The 22,118-nt window shown below is 41.3% G+C and overlaps 1 protein-coding gene across 1 annotated transcript in view; it reads right to left on the bottom strand.

The window, feature by feature from the left end:
- Positions 1–22,118, bottom strand: part of LOC122817306 (serine/threonine-protein kinase SMG1-like) — a gene marked incomplete in the record, with an annotated part of 2,898,779 nt that overhangs the window by 651,712 nt on the left and 2,224,949 nt on the right. Inside the window, 1 exon segment of the mRNA XM_044090530.1 lies at positions 21,763–22,042. Coding sequence (XP_043946465.1) covers positions 21,763–22,042 — 280 coding nt within the window.

The following is a 22,118-nucleotide window of genomic DNA, read 5'->3' as shown; positions in this document are numbered from 1 at the left end:
TCCTTACCCTTTTCTTGAAGGGACTTAGGGAGTTCTGCTGAGGCTTGGCCAAACAGGGCTTTATTACCCAGGGGGGCATCCAGCAATTTTGTTTGCACATCCATGGGCAGGGGTTGTAGTCGCACCCACGAATATCACCTCAAGACTGATCCAGATGCAGCAGACTTAGATGAGGCTTCCACATATTGAGTGCCTAGTTACTTGGGATGCAGTGGAAAGAAGGGTGTTAATTTGAGTTTTAATGGGAGAGTCTGGTGCCTCAGATAGTAATGTGGAGGCCTTAAAATGGTATCTAAAACATATTGAGCCATATGTGTTTGGTAGTTGAGAGCTCCAATAGCCAAAGTAGAGGAGGTATAGACTTTCTTCCCTAGTCTGTACATGAAGTTGCTGTCTGTCATAGGTTCATAGGTAGATACTAGGCTATCTGCCCTAGGGCATTTATAAGCCTAGCCAGAGTGTATTTGGCTTCCGCGTCTCTATTAGATTAGCCTACTGTGCCTCTGTAACGTAGGTCACAGAAGGTACCCTTTAAGATTAGTTTACTGTGCCTCTGTCTAGCAGGGACACAGAAGAGATCCCAGGGGTGAATTTGCAATTTCCCATCCACGCGTCCAGATTACGCTTGAAGAGGGTCAGCGAGGGGCTATGTCTAACATGAATTGGGATTCTATTCCAGAGTGAGGGGAGCCTCTGGGAAATTAATCTGTCCCTCCAGCATGTCCTATTTATTTTTGTGCTGAGGTTTATGTCCCTGGAGCGTGTAGCTCTAAGGGACTTGGATTTTTTGAGGTGGAGCATGTCCATTAATTCTGGATTTGACATGGCTTTGTACATCAGGCATAGATCACCTCTGAGTAGGCGGTAAGCAACTGAGTACAGCTGGAGTTTCTTTAGTCAAGCTGCATAGGACATCTGTCTGTAGCCCATGATCCTCTTGGTGAGGTACTTTTGGGGTCTCTCCAGTTGCTGCAGGTGTCGGGTAAGGGACATCCCTAAAGGGGCATTGTATTCAATTATGGGCCTGATGAGTGACGAGTAGAGGGGCACAATGACCTCTCTTGATCGATGCGAACCCTTTCGTGATAAGGTGGGCTATATAGAAGGTCTTTCTAACCACTTTGGCAACGTGATTATCAAAGGAGAGATTACTATCGACGTTGGACCCCAAATCTCTTATTACTTCTTCCGTACTTAATGGATTACCACCTATGTGGTAATTTGTGGGCACCTTGTTTTTCCCAAAGGGGAAAACTATGCACTTTTTAGCATTTAGCTTGAGGCCGTGGCTCTGGCACCAAGCATCCGTCTCTGTGAGACCCTTTTGGAGGATGCTTGTGTCGGCTGGAGATTCGATTATGGCCCCCAGTTTGCAGTCATCTGCGAACTTTGTCAGCCATAATCTCCCTGTGTTAGCCTGAACCTCAGAGAAGTATATACCGTCTGTGGGATAAAGAGGAGGTGAAGGTAACTGCCTGGATGATTTGTCTGCAGAGACTGCAATAACTGCTGGGTCTGCTGGAGGGCTCCTAAAGAGGTATTGGGTATCCTGAGGGACCTTGTAAAAATGGTCTGGACGTTTAGCAGCTGGTGGTTGAGAGTCAGGAGTCTGTGAAGCAGCCAGGAAGGCATCCTGAAAGGCAGGTTGCAAGGGAGCCACTGCTGAAGGAAAGGGCTGCTCCATTTGCAAAAGACCGAATTATCTTTTCTTGGTATCAGAAACTTCAGATACTTGCCACTTGAAATGCTCCCTCATGAGGGAGATTGTCACTCCAAAGGTAATTTCTTCCCCCTGGAGACTCAGGAATAATGGAGTCTTCCTCCTCTGGCATGATGAAATCTTTTGGGGACTCTATTTCGGATTCATATGAAAAGGATTCCTCTGAGGAGAAGTACTCTTCCTCTGAAAACTGTAAAGTAGGTCGAGTAGTGGGAGATGGTGGGGCATGCTGTGTCTGTAGGGCTTGGAAAGCCTTAAAAAGGCTCTGAGAAAAAACTTCGAATCCATGACTGATTGGGTCTCAGTGTGTTTTAACTTTGTTTTTTTTCTTTAAAGGAGTAGTTGGTGGAGACAGAATTGGAGCGGATGTCTGTCTGGGTGGGAGAGAAGGAGCTAGGCCCTCCGACAGACTGAGTCGTGGTTCCCCTCTGCCATCCAAATCTAATGGCCGAGTAGCCTCAGTGGACATGCTAAAGGTTTTAGCCACCTCAGCTTCCATAGTGGTTCCCAGGCCTGGCTTGGAAACCGATGTCTGGAAAGATGCCAGGCTTTCATCAGGCTCAAGAAACTTCTCGGATGCCTGAGGCGCAGCAAGGGGATTCAGGCCTGTTTTGGCCTTCTTCCTCGGTGGTTCTTTGGACAGGCCTACTCCCCCCTTCCATACCGAGCACAAGACGTCCGAGTCTCCGATTTTCTAAATACAATTTTAGTGCAGCAAGATGGCTGCAAAGGGTTTTTGGAATGAAAAATTTGCAAATGGGGAAGGATGTATGGTCGTGGGCCTCACCTAAGCAAAAAACGCACTTCTCATGTGCATCCTTGTGAGGAACTGGTCTTCCACAAGCACACTTCCCCTTTCTAACTGACATAATAATCAAAGGCAATGAAAAAAACCAACAGGGAACTTATCTGTATCGTTAGGATGAAACGGTCAGCCGATCTGGAAATTTAAACTGTCTGAAATGCGATCTGCTTTCAGAACTGGCAAACAGGAGTCCGGTGTTTACTGCGGCAGGAAAATTCTGAGGACGGTGCATGCAGACGTCACCTTTATACCCTACATCAATTCATGGCCCTGACAAGGGATGTGTCACGTATCCTCTAGAAACAAAGACTTTGGTATACTGGCTGGAAGGTGGCGCTGCTGGCAGCATCTCCCTACTGTTATGAATATTGCAACATGTGAATAGGAGGACATTATACATTATATATAATTTATTCACACACATATGCATACATTAAATAGACCATTAGTTTTATGGAAATCACTTATCTCACCAAGAGCACCAAAAGATCTTTCCTACGCTTGTGGCAGCTAATGGGATCTGAGGTAACTGGCCCAACAGAGGATTATGGGTAAGGGGAAAAACCTGACTGATCACCAAATCCAAAAACAAAGCAGCTGAAGTCAGATCTGTCTCAGGTCCAAAAAAAAAAAAAAAGGTTGATGAATGGACTGAAAAGACATCCGATCAGAACTTAATCTGCCTATAAGAAAAAGTGCCATTATTCCAAGATTCATGTGGAGAGGAATTGGAAGGTTAATGGTAGGGAGCCTATACTACAATAGAAATTCCTTATATTAAAATGTCTGGTTTTATAGCAAGTTTGTCAGAGAAATGTACCAAGTCATTAAAAGGACTGCTGCAGTATGATTTATAAAATATGGGAAAACTGCAAAAGCAGTGCAAGCTCAGACTAAGAAAGGCTAGAGGAGCTGGCATGCCCTGAAAGAATGCACTGACAAAACCTGTTCTGATCCTAGGGTAAATCTGTAGTCAGTAATGTTTGCAGAAAGTGTGGATGGTTACGTGTTAGTTCAAATGTACTTACCTCACTCACAGATAATGTAGGCTGCCACATCCCTGAACAAAGGCTTGAGTGATATGCCCTGTGCTAGTGGAGTGAACTTTAACCTGTTCTGGTAAACTTCTCCAACGGTAGTCCTAATAAACAGCAAAATAGTTAAGAGTCTACTCTTTCCTTCTTCCTTTTTTAATTAAAAAACATGCATCTCATCATCAAAGCTGCAGTGAGATGTGCCTTTTGCCATTTGCTCTGCTGTGATATTGGAAAAAGATGCATTTATTTTCAACTGTTTTCTGCACTTCTGTTTTACTACATATCTGTAATCTGTGCAACTGATTTTTAGTCTCCTTTTTGTTGTCTGTTAGAGCTGAATAGCTGTTACTGTTTGTGACCCTTGGAGCTTGCAGTGAAATCTTTTGTCTAGAGAGGCCTAGCTGTTTTTTTGTGGCAGAAAGAATCAGTCTGGTTTGATCTACCTAGAAGCATTGCTGCAACAGTTATTTTGATTGGATAATTGGGCTGGTTTCTGTTTCTCCGCCTTTAATAGCCAGTGTTTTAAACCAGTTGTTACTTGTTTGCTCAAGCTGTTCAAAGCTGCAGTGAGATAGGCCTTCGGCCATTTGCTCTGCTGTGATACTGGAAATGTTAAGTGCTTACTTTCAACTGTTTTCTGCACTTCTGTTTTACTACATATTTGTGTAATCTGTGCAACTGTTTTTTTGTCTCACCCATCCGCCCAGCTGTTGTGGTGGTCTTAAATCTTGATGGCTCTGAGTTGCTCGACTCTAGTATAAAGATGATACTGGACACCCCCGTGACATTACATCAGCTCATTCTGCTGTTTCTAGTAAGAACTTAAAGGACCACCCCTTCAGCTTCTCAATCATGAATTATCTTTTCTGTTTCTTCACTTTCTACTTAAAAAATAAATAAATAAAAATTGCACCTCTTTCTACTTCATTTTGCTGCTTGTGCTTAGGCGTTCAACTGCATTTAGTTTGCCATATTTATTACTGCTTGTTGGTAGCCTCAAATTGCTGCTTTATTTTTGTTGTATGTTACTGTTGTGATTGCGAGCTACTGTTTCAAAGCAATCTGATTAAATATATTTCATTGCTATCTACTGCAATTCATTACTGCTTAACTGCATTTTACTGCATTTCATTGCGGTTTTAAATATTTTTCATACTACGAGTTCTATTCTTTTGACTACAAGTGATTAACCTGTGCTTCATTGCAAGCTGTTTTTTACTGTGTTCTTACATTAAAATAGAGTAGCAGTCTAGATACAGGTCTGCTGCATCCAGAGCTTCAGCTGCACAGTTTTTAACCCTTTTTGAGGTATTCCAGCTACAAGTTTTCCCTTAGTAGCACTTGTGTTATAATCTAGTAGTACTACTCTTAGACCTTCCTCCCTTTACTCCCCCTCTTAGCTCTTTCAGTTTCTGACAAATATGGATGTACAATTTCCTACATTTTCTCCTGCCAGTCTGGTCGATATGGGCATCCTGAGACAATGTAGGAACTGCCTCATGTACACGGACAACCCTTTACTACCAGCACCTAGGAACACAATGTCAGAGATGCAATTACATCAAGCACCTAGTATCACTACTCTCTCCCCCACAAACCAGTATATCCGACACTGAAAAGGTTGGCAACACGAACACCACACCTCAACCACCACCCACACCTACACAACACACCTCCACATATGCGGAGATCCTCAACAAAAGCATACTCAAACAAGAGAGACGTCTGAGGCATAAAGTCCACTGCCCACCACACCACACATTGTCCACATACCTGTGTCTCACAGCCACTAAGGCCTAAACATAAACCCAACATATTAGTCATTGGAGACTCCATTGTGAGACACACAGATTTGCCCCTCACCAGGCTGGATAAGGAGAAAGTCACGGTTAGTGGTTTGTTGGGTGCCAGAACCCACCATATCACCAATGCACTCAAGTCTCTCAACAGGTACTGTTATGACTATCACAGTCCATGTTGGAGTGAATGACTTGAGACATACCTCCCTGGACTACATGATGAGACATTATCGAGTTCGCTGAGTACGTGTCCCAGGCAAGTATGTTCCTAGCATTAAGCAGCATTCTACTGTCATCCAGAATGATGCCTCAATACAAACAGAAAATGATTGACTAACAACTGGCTTAGTTTCTGGTGTCATTCCAAGGGGATCCAGTACCCGACAGTCTGGGATGACATGACTGATGAGCCACAATGCTTTGCCAGAGATGGCCTGCATCTGTCTCCCTTGGGCTTCAGGCTCCTGGCAAAGGCTCTTGCCTCCCACATAGTGCCTTTTTCAGGCAATGCCATGAGGTCAAAACTACCAACATGAAAATTTCATCAAAATGTAAATTAAAGGTCATGCTGCTAAACGCTAGGAGTCTAAACATGAAACTGCACTCATTGCAAGCATTCTTAACCCTGGAAGAAGCTGACATTTGTGCAGTTACAGAAACTTGGTTCAAAGCTGCGGAGAGAACCCCAGCCATACCAGGTTACTCATTCTATCATTCATTCAGACCCCAAACAATGGGCAGCAAAACAAAAGGAGGAGGAGTTGCAATATATATATATAAAAGACATACAAACCTCAAGGTTGGTCAAACAGCATGATGCACAGGAAACACTCCAGATACAGTTAACAAGTGACAAGACCCCTATTCGAATCACAGCTAGCTACAGGCCTCCAACTCTGACTCAAGTTGCCCAGTCCACCTATCTAGACCTCTTCAAATCTATCAAGATTCAACCCTCTACCCTGATCCTAGGTGACTAACAATCCAACCATAGATTGGAAGAAATACTAATGCCAAAACACAAATGCCCAGAGATGCCTTGATTTCAAAGCAAATGCCTTGGAACAGTTGGTTGACACCCCCCACAAGAGGTGAAAATATCTTGGACTTGGTATTAACCAACATGAGTAACCCACTGCAGCATCCCTACAGTATCATTCATCATCCCTGGTAAGATCTGACCACAAAGCAGTCACTTTCGAAGTCACCATCTCACCCAACCCCCCCCCCTCCAGCTAGGGTCAAACAAAAAAACTTCTCCAAAGCTGATTACAACCTCATGGGGAAAGTATAAACAGCTTCACAACCCCCCCCCCCCGACAGGAACTGACATGTCCAAACCTACACCAAAGTACTATATGAGTATTTATATAGCTGCATGGAATCAGGAATACCAGACAGGACGACATCCTCCTCCTCAAGGAAGAGTAAACCTGTATGATGGACATCTACAATAAATAAACTCTATAATAAAAGGAAAAAAATTGCTGACCAGGGCCAAAAAGGAGCAAGTGTCTAATTGGAAGCAATCTCTCCTTAGCCTGAACAAGCAAATAAGAGCACTATTGAAATCCTCCAAAGCAAAGTTAGAGTCCAAATTGGCCACATCTACTAAAGACAATCATAAGGCTTTCTTCACATATGTCCATAACCTCAAGGGAAGCACCCAGATCTGCTCAGAACTGGTGGTAAAGGACACCACACACACACAAACCCTGTACATATATAGCCAACCTGCTGGCAGACAGGTTCAGTGAAAATTTCACTCCTCTGTCCTCCCCATCAGTAAAACAGGACATCCTCAGTACCTGCCCCCCTTTCCTTATCTCTAGGGAGCAAGTCATCACTGCCCTCTCAAAGGCAAAAAATACGGTCTCCATGGGACCCGATAACATCCCAGACTGCATCCTACATGAACTCGGGCAGGAACATGCAGCACCATTAGGCACCCTATTCATCCAAAGCCTAAGTACCAGCTTCATCCCAGCCGAGTGGAGGACAGCTACTGTCATTCCTTTGCACAAAGGTGGAGCATCCACCGATCCAGGAAATTATAGACCCATCAGCCTAACTAGTCTGATCTGCAAGGCCATGGAGTGGATTATCACGGACCTCATTAAGAAGCACACTGGCAAACTCCAGACACTTGATCCCACGCAGTTTGCCTTTGTCAAGGGAAGATCGTGCCTGTTAAATTTGGTTGACTTCTTTGAGACAATCACCAAGGCCAAAGACAAGGGGAAGATGGTGCACACCACCCACCTTGTCCTGGCCAAGGCCTTTGATACTATTCCCCACTCAGGTACAATAGATAAACTCTCTCAACTAGGCATCAATCCATATGTTACCAGATGGGTAGCAAACTGGCTCACTGATAGACCACACCTAGTCAAAAATAGAGGAAGCCACCAAGTAGTAGACCTGTAACAAGTGGTGTACCCCAGGGATTGGTCTTGGAGCTTCTGCTGTTTGGGATATACTTCTCAGAGGTGCAGGCCAAATCTAGTTGGCTATGGCTGAACAAATCTGCAGATGACTGCAAGCTGGGTGCTGTCATCAACTCCCCTAGTGATGTGGACATCCTCCAAGAGGGTTTCACCCAAACAAATGACTGGTGCCAGAAACACCTCAAACTGAATGCCAAAAAATGCATCAGTCCTTTTGGGGAGAGTGATGTCCCCACAAATTATCACATTGATAAGGCACTAACACACAATCAGTCGTGAGGGACTTGCGCACCCAGGTTGATAGCTAACTAACTTCTGACCACCATATTGCCTCCGTTGTATGGAAAGCTTTCTACATGGCCCACCTCATTAGAAAGGGTATCTCATCCAGGGACAAGGTGGTCATAACATCCCTGTATTCTTCCCTTACAAGACTCATTATTGAGTACAATGCCTCTTTCGACATGTACCTCACAAAGCACATGCAGCTGCTGGAGAGACCCCAGAGGTTCCTCACCTATAGAATCCAGAGCCTCAAACATCTACGCTACAGAGATAGGTTAAAAGCCCTGTCTCTAATCAGTCTCCTACAGACTTCCTCAGAGGTGACCTCTGACTGGCATACAAAGCAATCTCAGACCCCACCTTGATGGGACTGCTGCATATCCGCAAGTCAAGTTCCACTCGAGTAACCCACACATGCGACCTTAACCTGGTTTGTGATATCAATAGGACTTGTTGGCGGGACAGATTTGTGTCCAAGAGACTCCCTCCTTTGTGGAATTGACTCCCTCTCAATGTAAAGCTGAGTACCTCATTAAACCTTTTTAAGCCCAACCTGGACAACTGAATGGGGGGGGGGACAGAAAATACACCCCTGGGATTCCACCCATGTCCCTGCTGGACAGTGGCATAGGGTGCTGACTTGTAACATGGGCTAAATTCTTGGCTAGGCTTGTAAGGGCCTCAGGGCCAATAGCCTAGTAACTTCTTACGATCCTACGATACATTCAACACAATCCTTATGCATGGTGAACAAATATCCTCTATTGATGGACTGCAGGGTTGTTTATAATCAGCAGTATTAACCCTCAACTCCTGCATACCAAAACAGTAAAAATCAATTCAACATTTTTTTTAGCTCTATTTCTATCTCTCTCAAGTGGGAGTTACAGTTCCACACTCTATCACCATCTTAATCACCATCTTAATTTTGTAATCCACTGAAGCACTTCCTATATTTACAGTTCCCTTTAACCACTTACAACGCTTACTTTGACTCACTTCCATCCCTTGTCTGAGCGAACATCTATTTCCCTAGTCACTTTCTTCTAGCTAGCCCTAGCATCATCATCTCAACTTTTTCCTCTTTTGCAGTATGTCCCCCTTATTCATTAGTTTCTCTAGCATCTTCTTCTAAATTTCTCTTTTCTTTTGCAGTATATTCCCCCCTATTCTTTCACTAGTTTCTTTAACATCCGGAGTTCCTCCTCTTGGGCCTTTCTTTCTGCTTCAATCTCTTAGTTATTGCTTTTTTTCCCAACATTACCATCTCTTTTTGTTATTGCTTTTTACCCCAATGTTATTATCACTCCTACTGTTTCTCTTACTTCCTCTTGAATTCCCTCTGCCCACCCAAAGATAAAGTTTCTTTATTAGCACCATATCCCCCACTCTTTCATCAATTGCTCTACTTTCTTCTTACATTCTCCTAAAGCAACAGTCTCAGAATGCACACCCATGTTTCATGCCTCTTTTTCACATCCCCAGCTTGGCCTACTTGTTGCTGGGAAAATCCTTACAAGACTTGTTGTGTTATAGTGGCATTTCCATGCGAAGACTTTATTCTCTCTTTCTATTCATTTTCTTTCATCTCTTTTCCTATTTCTTCTATCCAACTAATCCTCATTTTTCTAGAATATGTATTTTTTTTATTCTTGATCTAAAATCATTTTTACTTTCAACATCTCCCCATGCTCTTCCCTTCTTGATTTTTCCCATCTATTTCATGCATCAGTTGTGGAGGTTTTGTTGGTCCTCCCCAACATTTGTCTTTAATATCCTGCCGCCTGTTTTTCACTCCTACATATTCCCATTCTAGATGCCTGGCAAACACATATTCCTCCTGAAGTTTTTACAAAGTTTTAATCTCTCTTCCCATCTGTATTTGATCCAAATATTTTATTTGATTTTGTTTATGTCCACTTCTGCATGGCTGACTTCCTTTTCACCTATTCTTTCATTCTTCCTGTGGAAATTACTCTGCCCACTTCTTTCAATTACCTTTCTTATAACTTTTTGCAACTGTCCTGTCCATGGAAAAACAAGGTTATCTTTTGGGATCTCCAGTATTATCGCTGGGATATCTTTCTCCTTTGCAATTCCTCTTCCTCTCCCCTCGGTGTCATTTGTTTCCATGCTGTCTCATACCCTATTATCCACCATTCTTAAAACATTAACCACCTGGTATGCTTACAGATTCTCTTAAATACAGGAATAACATTTTCTACTCTAGGATTTTCCGTGCCCCATATGAACTTCCTACTTGTTTGTTCTTTTCCCAGAAGGCCTGTCCGGCATACACAAACTGGGGTGTCACATACATCTGCAAGATCTGCATCTTTTGATCTAGTTCTAATTTTAGGGTTCCCCATTTTTCAACCGTTCATTGACTTTCCCCACTATATCTGTATATATTCTATTCTGATCTTCCACCACAGAGTTCCCTAACTTTATTCCTATATACTTTATCTCCTCCCTTATCATCCTTGCAAGGGGGTTCTCTACTCTCTGCTAAGCTTTTTAATTTATTACTACTTCCATCTTGCCTTGGCTTACTTTATATCCCGACTTCTTGCCAAATCTCTCTAGTATGTCCCATAACTTCCCCCATGTTCATTACTCACTGTAATCAACACATACTTATGTTTGACTTCCTCCCACCTATATTCTTTGATTGCTGAGGCTCTAATAATTTCCACTAAAGGCTCTAAAAAGATCACAAACCGTGTGGCAAAGGGATCCTTGTCTCGTACTGCTCTCTATGGTAAAACCTTCAGACAAGCTGTCCCTTAACTTTTCTGCAACAGCCCCTACATATACTCCTCCTCCTAACTGTACAAAACTCTGACAACCCCATCTTTACCACAGTGTTTATCAGATATCTCCATCCTACCCTGTCAAAGGCTTTTTTTCTGCATCTAATGATACCACTTGCTGTTTCCGTATTCAACAAGGTTCTTAGGTTACAAGTAGTTCTTCCTGCTATAAAGCCTGCCTGGTCCACATTAGTCATCTGTGGCAAAACTTTCTCTAATCTTTCCACTTGTAACAACATAAAGCACTTGTGAATGGTTCAATACAGATATTGGCCAATATGCCGCAGAGTCTAAGGGATTCCTTTTCTCTTAGCATCTCCGCTATCACAGCTTCTTTCCGGGATTCTGGTACCGCTCCCAGTCTGTACTGTATTAAATAGCTGCACAAATCTCTTAATTAATGCCTCTCTTTTTATTCCCCATAACTCTATAAAGTAATCACTTCTTGCGGACTTTCCCTTAGCCACCTAACTCCAAATCCTTGCTCTTTTTTCATTCAGTATTTCCTCCATTAATATCTTTGCTTCTTTCTCATTCACTCTTAGGAGGACCAGCCATTGCCACTATCCTTGTACTACCATTCCAGATTCCTCCCTTTTGATGCTTTGTACAGCTCCTGATAGAATACCTAAAATGTTTTCAATATCTCTGTGAACTTGGTTGGTCTTTTTCCTGAAATCCCATTCCCTATAAATTGCCCATTCCACCTCTAGTTGACTCAGCCCAACTGCTAGCACTTTCGTGGCTTTTGGGTTAGCTTTATAAAATAGATTTTCTGCTGCAATCTTTCTGTTCCATATTCTCTCACCTTCCTTTCGTTGCATTCTTTTCCTGATTTCCCGTTGTTTCCTTCTCCTGATTCCATATTCCCCTATATTTTTATAACTCTTAATCCCATCTCTTCACAGCCTCTAATTTTCTTCTATTTGTCCTTTCCTTCTGTTATTGAATATCCTTCTTAACGTCCTTTTCCATCCATTCCTCAGGTGTGTCCTCAGCATATTTTTCCAGTGCTTGAGCCAATATTGTTTTAGTCTCACTATTATCTACATATTTGCTGGCACTCTCCAGTGTCTTTTTAAATCCTCTTCCTCCTCCCCCTCTAGCCTTACTTTGATCAATGTATTATCTGCAAGAATTAACAGTTCTGTATTTACCTCCTTCACCCAGTGCAGGCATTCTCTTGTTATATAACTTCTATCTGCTCATAACCATCTTTGACACTTGGCTAATTAACATGTGCATCTTGCTCCCATTATTCTTTCTTCTCCTACCTGCCTTACGTTTGCAATATCATAGGCCTAGGCTTCCTAGCCTACTGACTGCAACATGTCCCTTAAAACTTTGCCCTTTTTGGCACATTCTCAGCTCTTGGTCCTCCTTGCATTTCTTCATTGTTTATGACAATGTTCTAATCAACTATATAGATTATGACCTGAAATTTTATCATGTCTGCCAGCATTCTCCTCAATTCCATTATCTGGACTTGTGAAGGTATTTATACCGTCAATATTGTCACTTTTATCCCCACCAAGTGCCATTTAATACCTGCATAACTTCCCTTTTTATACTGTATTTTGCTTTCAACCTGGAATGGGAATGTTCTGCGCACTAACTACCACACCTTTGTTTCTTACCCCACAAGGAGGCAGCCGATACATAATATCTCCGTTTCTTTAATTTATATTTATCCTTGTCCAGGTGTGTTTTCTGTAGAGTTAATATTGAAGCCCCTGTTCTTCTCACGTACCCTAGTAACCTCCCTCCTCCCTCTCTCTGTTCTATTCCCCAGGCTATTTACACTCCAGGCCATGATCTCTAAATTTGTCAACTCTCTCATTTTATTTTCCCTTTTTCCTTTCCACCCCCTTCAACCCCTCTACTCTTCCTTTTGTCTTCCTGCATTCATTTTTGTCTGTCTTTACACATCACTTTCTGTTAAACTTCTTAAGCGCTCTCTCCTCAGTGTTCTAATGTAACTATTCACCATTTCCCCAAACTATTATAGAACATCTTTTAAGCACTACAGATACGTACACACTGTTTTCTTGGTTTGGTATGATCCACAATAAGACCCTACTAACTGCAGTGAGTATGACAGTATTAGCAGCACTGGGTCCTCCATCCACACAGTTTCAAACCTTCCTCCTTTTTACTTGCCCAGTTTCCTATATTTTTTCCCCTTCACCTTATAAATCTCTCCTAGTGATTTCCCTTGTCAGACCTCTTTTATACTGAGGATGAGGGTATGCTGGTACCTGTTTTATTTAATAAATGGCAATGCTTCTATTTTCATATTCTGCAAAACCAAGATCAACACTGACGTACTTATGACTTTAAACCCGGCTGGAGAATTAATCTTTACCCTCTTTTAAATCGGCAAATCACTGAAACACCCTCTCAGAACAGTTTTTCTTTACAAAAACTCACCACTTTGCAATACCATAGGCCTAGGCTTCTTATACTTAACGGGGGCTTCTGCACATCTAAGACTGCTCATCTGAATTGTCCCATATTCAGTTTACAGAGCTACTAAGTGATCTTTGCTTCTCTGTCCCACTTCCTCATTCTCCCTAATCAACCTGTCTTATTACTGCTGCAAGGTCCCCACCACCCCCCTTGGTTTTTGTCAAAACTCTAGATGCATCATAAATGGACTTGCCTTATCACCATATATTCACTCCCTCCTGACACCAATCTCTTATTCTACTCTTCGTGTGCACTCCAACTATGGAACGGGGTTCTTTTTGATCCTACCTTCACAAACTTACTTTTCTGCTTACCCTCCTAGTTTCCTATCTCTTGATCAACTTCTAACACAACATATTTTAGTCTACAGTTTACTTCTTTCAATCTGCTTATTTCTTCTACCCACATTCATCCACACTACTTCAAGAGGTCTATGGCAGAATTCTCTCTCTTCCATGAGGACAATTCTATTTATCTATTTATAAGAGGGGTATTCCTCTCATTTGCCTAGTGATAAATTTCCCCTATTCTTCCTACCTACTGCTTTTATCCTCACCAACAGTTTTCCCCCTTTCTGTTGCTTATTTTCCTCTCTTCCAGGTTATCAGCATATATTCTCCCCATTTGTATCTTTGTTCTCTGGGGTCCACCTATTGCTTTCTGTTTTTTGGTTGGTCCACTATTGCTTTGGACCATCTCCTCTATTTTCAGCAACATTTCCCACTGCCCACCTTACTACCTATATGTGAACTTTTCTCCCTTTGTATACCCTACTAACTTTAGCTCAGTACATGTTCTCCAATGTGCGAATCCTCCTTCCCTTTTCATTACTTCTTTGTGTAGAAGATTATGTGGATTCTCACACCCTTAATCAACTTCTGGATGGAGTATTTTCTCCCTTATTATCTTTCTGTTGGTGCACTCTGCCCAGTACCAACAAATGTCATTCATTTTGACCATAACTTGGTTATTTTCCTGTCCTTTCTGCCATAGGTTTCAACTTCCTTGGGGAGGCAGGCTGACTTACTTTCTCCTTACTCCTCTTTTTAGTTTATAGCCCTCTCTTTCAACAATGATCTAAACTTCCTGCTTAATCTTCCCCATACTTAGGTGTTATCATCCAGTCTGGGGGCCACCTTGCCCGTTTTTGGCCTGTAACTTTTATGTCCCCTCCCTTATTTTCAGCTGTATAATGACTTTTATTATTAGAAATATGCATGTGAGGCATTCTTAGTATGTTATTAGACAGACCCCTTAAGAGCATCCCCCTCTCAAATTTTACAGTTAACATTTTATAAACATTACATAAAAGAGTATACCCTTCACTAATGTGGCGGCTGCTGTGTGGTCTTTTTATGTATGTCATCCTCACTGTCCATTATTAGATCTACTGTACAAGTCCATGTGCACACCCAGTCATTTCAGTAAACATCCATATGCTCAACTTCATCCCCAAGATTACTTGCCCTTTTAATCCTCCCTTTAGGTCTCAGTCCTGTCTTCTATAAACATTACACCACCAATCCACTATATGCTTTCCTTTGTATACAGAAGCCCTCCAGCTTGTTAAAGTAAAACTTTTAGTAGTCTTTTATTCTTTCATTTCTCCTTTCTTCTTGCAACTGGAATATTCTCTAAGTGTTCTACATCTATTTTTTGTTTCAGCAATTGCTTCATCTGCTCCAGACCCCACTCCTTCGCCGCTTGCCTTTGGTACCTCACTGATCTGACCCTAGGCCCTTTGCTGCTGCTTCTCCAAAACATTTTTTTCTTGCTCCATGTTAACTTCTAACTTCCCCCAAAGCTTCTGCTGCTTTTGAAAGAGAGGAGAGAAAAAGCCCTTGCTTCTGACATTATTCACCCTCTCTACAGCTCCAGCTTTCTGTCCCTTGCATGCTGCAGCCTTCTGGGATACCATTGATCCTCAGATTAACTGGTCTTTTTAAAAGTCCAACAACTCCTCTGGGTCGAGGAGGATATTGGCTGACCTTTACACAAATGCCTTCATTATGGCTGGATACAGGAGGCCCCACCTTAGAACATTTTCCTTACATGACTTGAACACTGACATAAATCCATTTCTTTTCATCAGAATTTGCTGGGAATAACGCTGAGCTACAAAAATGTGGTGTACTGCTACTTTTAGTTTCTTCCCTGGTTCCATAAGTCCCTGAGCATTTATTTTTCTCTTCTTATATTTGGAAATATCTGTCTTGGGTTCTTTTACCTGTTCTGTCATGGCTGCCATGCTGTCCTGTTCATCCTTTCCAACCTGCACTGCGCAGCTGGGATCCCTTTCCAGTGAGCCAGCAGACTCTTTGCAGAGGACAGGCAGTCTTCTATCTTAACATCTTGGTAGTTATCTCTGATAAATCTCAAAATTTTATATTTTTCTTGCCTGTCTTCCTGATCCACAATCCTTGTTTTTAGACACTAAAGCCTCAGTTCTGTAGCTTCCAATGTCAATTCCTCATTATCTGCTATCTGGTCTTGAATTACAATTATATGTTCATCAAGACCACTGATCCCTTCTTCCAGTTTTTTTCTCATTTACTTGCAAGCTCTCCACTATCAATCAAATAATTTCTCTCACCACATCAATTCTAGAGTGATGGTCTATGTGCTGGAATTTGTGGTCTTCTCTGTTTATTTTTCGTGTTCTGTCTTACTTCCTGCTTTTTGCTTTATACTCATTCAGCCTCCTTATATTAACAAGCTGAATTATTTCCTTCTTTACACAGACTCAAGGTCTTTTACTTATTTTCTCTCAACACTGTAACAGAGCTCTGTGGAAATGCTACTTATTCACACTCCGACATATGGGAAGTCTTTCAAAAGCCCACCTGCTTGAGGAAGAAATGACATCATACCTTAGGAATATTACTTCTTTGGATGGAATGAGAAATTTTTCTAGGCTCTTCTGAAATCAAAGATCAAGAAACAGTTTTCTCTGTCTTAAAAAAAAAAAAAAAACTCTAGACAGGCTGAAGAAGAGTCTGCAAAGATAAAGCAGTACAAGTATGTGAAAATGTACATTCCCTGTAATCTGCAAAGGCCTATCACAGGAGACAGACACTTTGTAAACACTCTTTGAGGTATACATAATCAAAAAAGTTAAATGAGAAAACCCAAAATGTGAACTAGGTACAGAAAATCTTAAAAAGGGACAGAAATTTTTGAAAATGGGAAACTGACCCTTAACTCTGGATCTGAAAGATGCCTAATAAAGTATGAGGAGGAATGAATGAAAAGACATCGTGAATCTTGGATTTTTTTTTTCCTACAGATTTAGAAATTAAAGATCCAAACCAGGTGTCTCGGTTCTTTCCCTTTTTGGCACCAGCAAAATATCCTTGAATAAAAGACTTTTCCTACTTGATCTGAAGAAACTGGGTCTATGAGACCTAGAGACATTTGGTCCAGAATAAGTTGAAACAGTAAGGTTTGGTGAGTTGGTTGAGGGGGAAATCCCCCAAATGGGAGGAAGCAATTTCCACTGCTAGTTATAGCCTCTTTGAATTATTCTCCGAATCCAGGTATCTGATGTGATCTGGTACCCAAGAGGAAAGTGAAGGTTCAAAACGTTTTATAGGGTTGCCATGGTGGGGGAATGGTTTGATGGACAGTCAGCCAAGTCCTTTTAAACTGTCCTTGGTGTTGGAAGGGTCCTTTCATTTTTGCAAGTCCTTGTCATAGTTTCCTAAATTATACTTACCAGGCTTTTGCTGGCACTACTTGTATTACTTCCTATAGAAGGATCCTGAACTAGCTGGAATGTTCCTATTTCATTTAGGAATGGAGGATTGAAATGTCTGAGCTAGTCTCTGAAAGTGCTATCCCCTTTCACCAAATCTTTAAATACCTCCTCATTAGACCTAAAAAGCACCTCCTTATCCCAGAGGCAATTAACATTTAAGCCTTCACATCATCTGGCAAGTTTTTGGGACATAAGCAAGCAAACCTTCTCATTACAAAGCAAGTGGTAGCCAACCTGAACACAGCATCAGCCGTATCATAAGAACATTTAAGTGAATGCTTTGTTACCGGTGACAGAGACAAAAAAGTAAATGTAAAGAAGTCTTGGTATAGGACTGAGTAAGGTCAGCTAACAAGGTTTTCCTTTTGTCAAATGAAGCCAACAAAAACTTAAACGTGAGCAGGACAGTTAATTGTTCTAAATGGCAGAATGGTGGCAGTATAGCCCTTCTTTCCAAATCGATCACAAAAACTGGCATTCTTATCTGAAGGAATAAGATTAACTATCATAAGGTGTTTAGAAGACAAAGGTTTTGACAGAGATCACAGCAGGATCTGTTGTGGGGTCCCTAAACAGAAACTGCCGAGTTTGAAGCACTTTGCACAGCTTGCTTGATTTCTTTGGAATGGATGGCTGACTGCCAGACAAAGCACTGGCTGCAAGAAAGGCATCTTCCAAAAACTGGCAGAACAGGAAGAATGGTTGCAGATTGATGGGTATCCACCTGAATTCACAATCTCTGTTGGGAATCTGATATTTTTTGTTCCCAATTAAAGAGGTCTTTCATCCTGCTAATTATTTCAAAAAAGGGCAACACTTTGGCAAGAGAGTCACAGAAAATGTGTTCCTCTGATTCAGATCTCGAGTTCTCTGAAGTAAATAACTGGCAGGCATGGTCTAATTCTATTTCCTACAGATTTGATTTACATTCATAACCCAATGAGAAAGCAAATCTTTTCCTTAGAAATTTGCAGACTGCAATGATTGAAAGGATTTGAACAAGCCTTTAGGAGATCCTAAATGATTAGCTTTATTTTAGTTGTAGGGGACCCTATTGCAGATAAATGTTATGCTTTCTGGTTCCCTTCCTAAGGCTGTTTATCAATAAAGAGCTGTCCAACATCCACTCATCCACCCACGAATTGGACGTCCTTAGTATGGCCCTAACTGGTGATAATGTCCATCCCCTCCTCCAGTGCCATAGAGAGTGGTTCTTTCCAGTCAGAAGCAGAAGTATGAGCAGCCTTGCAGAACCTCAGTTCTGTTAGCACCAATGCTAAAGGGGTTGAGAGGAAGATCCTAGGGCTCCAAAATGGCCACAGCAAAATCAATAACCAAAAGACCAAAGCAACATGGAAGCCAGAGAAAACTCCAATTTTCTCAGGGCAGGAGTGGGAACATCCTAGGAGCCAGAACCCTGGTCCAAGATACTGCCCCTGTAAGTGTTTCCAATTTCTGGTTGCCTAAATAAAGCAAAAGAAAAATCAAATGACAAAGATCACCAATAGCTCTGGTAAATCCACCTTACATCCAGAAGCTCTGTATATCACAAGAGGCGAGTCACAGGATGAATAAGTACATAAACAGAGATGTAAGGAGACAGCTGTCCTTAAGCTCACTTCCTTGTTATTTGTAAAAAATGAAAAACAAAAACACTTAAACATTACAATATTAAGCAACACTAACAAACAGTCCAACATTTAAGATGTTAATTCCTTTTCTGTGAAGGTCCTACCTGCTCATATTTCTGTTGTAGTTTAAATAAAGCAAAAAGAGACTTTGCCTACTACTAAGGGTCTTTGGTGAAAGATGAACAAATTATACAAGCTTCAGCACAGTGTTCTTCCCTTAGACAGGACAACAAGATGTGTGGTGAACTGTTACATAGTATATGATGCCCCCTTTACCTTAAGCCCAATTCTGACAGAAATATGTACTTTTTCAGAAAACATGGAAGATAGTCCACAACAAGGTATTTTATCTGTCTGCTTTGTGGTAAGTACCAAACAAAATCTAAGAAAGTGGACCTGTAAGCAAGACTTGCTAGTTGTTTTGGCTATGACTTCCAGTTCTTTTACCTCCTTTACAACGGGAAGTATGTATGGTAAAACACTTTGATTTCCATTTTCTAGTAATTACTTTTTTTAAAGCAGCCAACAGCATTAAACTTAGATCTTACTAATCTAAGCAATTTAGAGCCTATTAACTCCCATATAAAAATCATCCCCATAGTTATGACTATTTGTTCCTCCAAACTTTCTGTCAAAAGTACTCTGTAGGGAATTTTGAAAATCTGCCAACTTGCTTTATTCAAAAAATACAAATGCACACACATTCATGCAAAAATCCTACACCTTTTGGACTTGGATACAGTTTTCATAGGCATACATATTTCTTCCCATTGTTCCTCTAATTGCTTTTCAGTTCTCCTTTCCCAATTGTTTCTAACATCATTCTGATCGATTCTTACAGTTTTTATGCAACATTTCATATGCCCTACTAATTATCTCTCTAAAAGCATCTTCTGTTTCAGACTCAACTAAAAAGTCTACCAAAGCTGGTCTTTCACTTGACTTTCCCCTCTCTATCTATGCTTATACTCTTATGGAAGGTAATCTCTAACCTGCAGTCCAAACCCCTTTAACCCTATCTCACTCAATTACATTTTCCTCCAGAATTATTTGCTCTCAAGTATTTTGGTTCCTTTGTTAATTTTCTTTTAAGCCCAGCCCCTTCTTGCCTATTTTCCATACTACTTCTTGCTAGAAAAATCCTTCTCTATTTCTATGCTGGTTTACTTCTTAGAATACTTTCTGCTACTTTATGAATGTAATATTCTGTAAGATTGGTACTATTCACCTTAAGGACTGGCATCCAAAATCCTAGACTATATCAAACTCCTCCCACTTCATCACCACCCTTTTCCACCTTGATTTATAACCTTTTCCAGGAGTATTCACTGATGCTCTAAGTCTAGACAGGGAAAAAAGAAGCCAGAAGTCTAAATTTCTCTGGAGTAAGAACCGCGTCTGGCCCAGGAAGGATCAAGCTTATTTTTGTCCTTTAAGGTTTTGGGAGGGACAGAGGCAGCAGTAGGGGGGAAAGCCTTAACTGACTAGGGAACAGGGATAGCCTTCAGTTTTTCTAATTCATGATGGATATACCCTTAAGGTATCGTTGGAAGAACATGCATCTCTCTCATGGCTCAGTAACGTGAGCCTCTCCTCCCAAGCTCCAGAGACACACCCTCTGGAGGAATCTTGACCTCACACTGCCATTTTTAAAACGTGTAGCCTTTTTCATACATCAGCTGACAAAGACTGTGTCATAAACCCCAGAGAATATGACTAAATTCTCTAAAATTAGTAACACATGACAATAACTATCAGAGAAAAAAAAATACAAAACTTGCCTGTAAAGATGAGTTGTAGTAGCAAGAATAACTCCTAAACAGTTTACTTGGTAAGGCAGCTGCAGGTTTCAATAAAGCAAGGGCTTACTAAAAGACTAACAAATGGTGCTAAGTTGGGGGCGGGAGGAGATCTACTACAATTCTCAACAAGAAAGTCAAAAAAGTTACTGACCTCAGGAACAGCATGAAAACAGACAGGGGAACATTAAATACAAGAAAGAAAAAAAACACTTAACAAAATCAAAAGTGGTAGCCTGGTGCCATTCCATAGAGACATGTGAACTGAATGATAGCTACACAGATCTGGAAATGGGTGCAGAGGAGCAAAGCAATATGGATGAAGAGAGAGAAGCTTGGCAGTCTGGCAATAGAAACTTTCCCTAGCTATGTCTTACCAGTCTTAGTCCTGCTAGTAACGAGGATGGAACTCTGACTAGATTTACAATTCTGCCTATTCATGCTTGCCATATGCCAAAAAGTTTATGCACATGAATATACAACTATATGCAGACATCATCACTGTCTAGCAGGTGGACAGCTACTTAAAGTGTGCACACTGGCTAATGACCACCAACATTTTGCTTAACCCTACAATCATGTACAAAGTTGACCCTGCCCTCATTGAGTATCAAACCCATACCAATTCATTCCATCCATTCAGTTACTCTGTAAGCACATCATACTTTGAAGTCATAACACACCCGCAATGAAGACCACCCCCTTATGCCAACTTTACAGTGTCTAACTGGAATATGAACCCAAGCACCCTGCATAAGCACAAAACTCAATCTTCCACTACAGTTGGATGCTTGGTATCCTCAGTCAGTACATACAATAACTTTTGACTGAAACTGACAATGTGGAGATGAATGCACAGCAAAACCACATAAGTTTCAGCAGATAGTAACAAACAGTAAAACTTATTACAAATTCCTAAATGTCTGCATCATGATAACTTCATATGATTAAGCAATGAAATGAAAAGGCAGAGTCAGACTGCAAGAGAAAAGTAATTCAACCCTAACAGCTGAATGAGTTATGGGATATTTATTTACTTCCCCACTCACATTACAGCTCAAATGAATCACTGACTGATAATTTGTGGTGTAGCAATGTAAAACAGCAGTATATCCCCCAACACGTGCTAAATGTAAGCAAGCAAAACTATTTATGGTTTACTTTAAAAATCAAACTTGCCCTTTATTAATATAACCTTACTTTCTATAGATGTCCTGGCAGTGGTCAGCAGTCATGTCACAAATCAGTTCTTCCATCCAATCCTTCCACTGCTCAATCCGATGCTTCTGGAATACAGTCTTTGGGTAATGTAAAGCTACAGTTGCATAATTGTGTAGCTGTTCAAGACACCCCCTTGCTATAGAGCGTCTCTGTTGAATCAATGCACCCACTTCTCCTTCCAGTTGCTCACACTGACTGATCACATGTGCCTGGCCTGCATTCTGAAGAAAGGTTGTAGCTGGAACATAACTGGGAGGCCCTAAAAAAAGGAAACCAGCATACAAGAACTGTGAAGCCAAGACATAACTGGAATTTCAGAATCGTATCTCTGTGTG

Source organism: Protopterus annectens, chromosome 12.part0 (assembly GCF_019279795.1).
Source record: "Protopterus annectens isolate FY-2018-M chromosome 12.part0, PAN1.0, whole genome shotgun sequence".
NCBI lineage: Eukaryota > Metazoa > Chordata > Ceratodontiformes > Protopteridae > Protopterus > Protopterus annectens.
The sequence above is the reverse complement of the archived record's forward strand: the minus strand, read 5'-3'. Positions and strand labels throughout refer to the sequence as shown.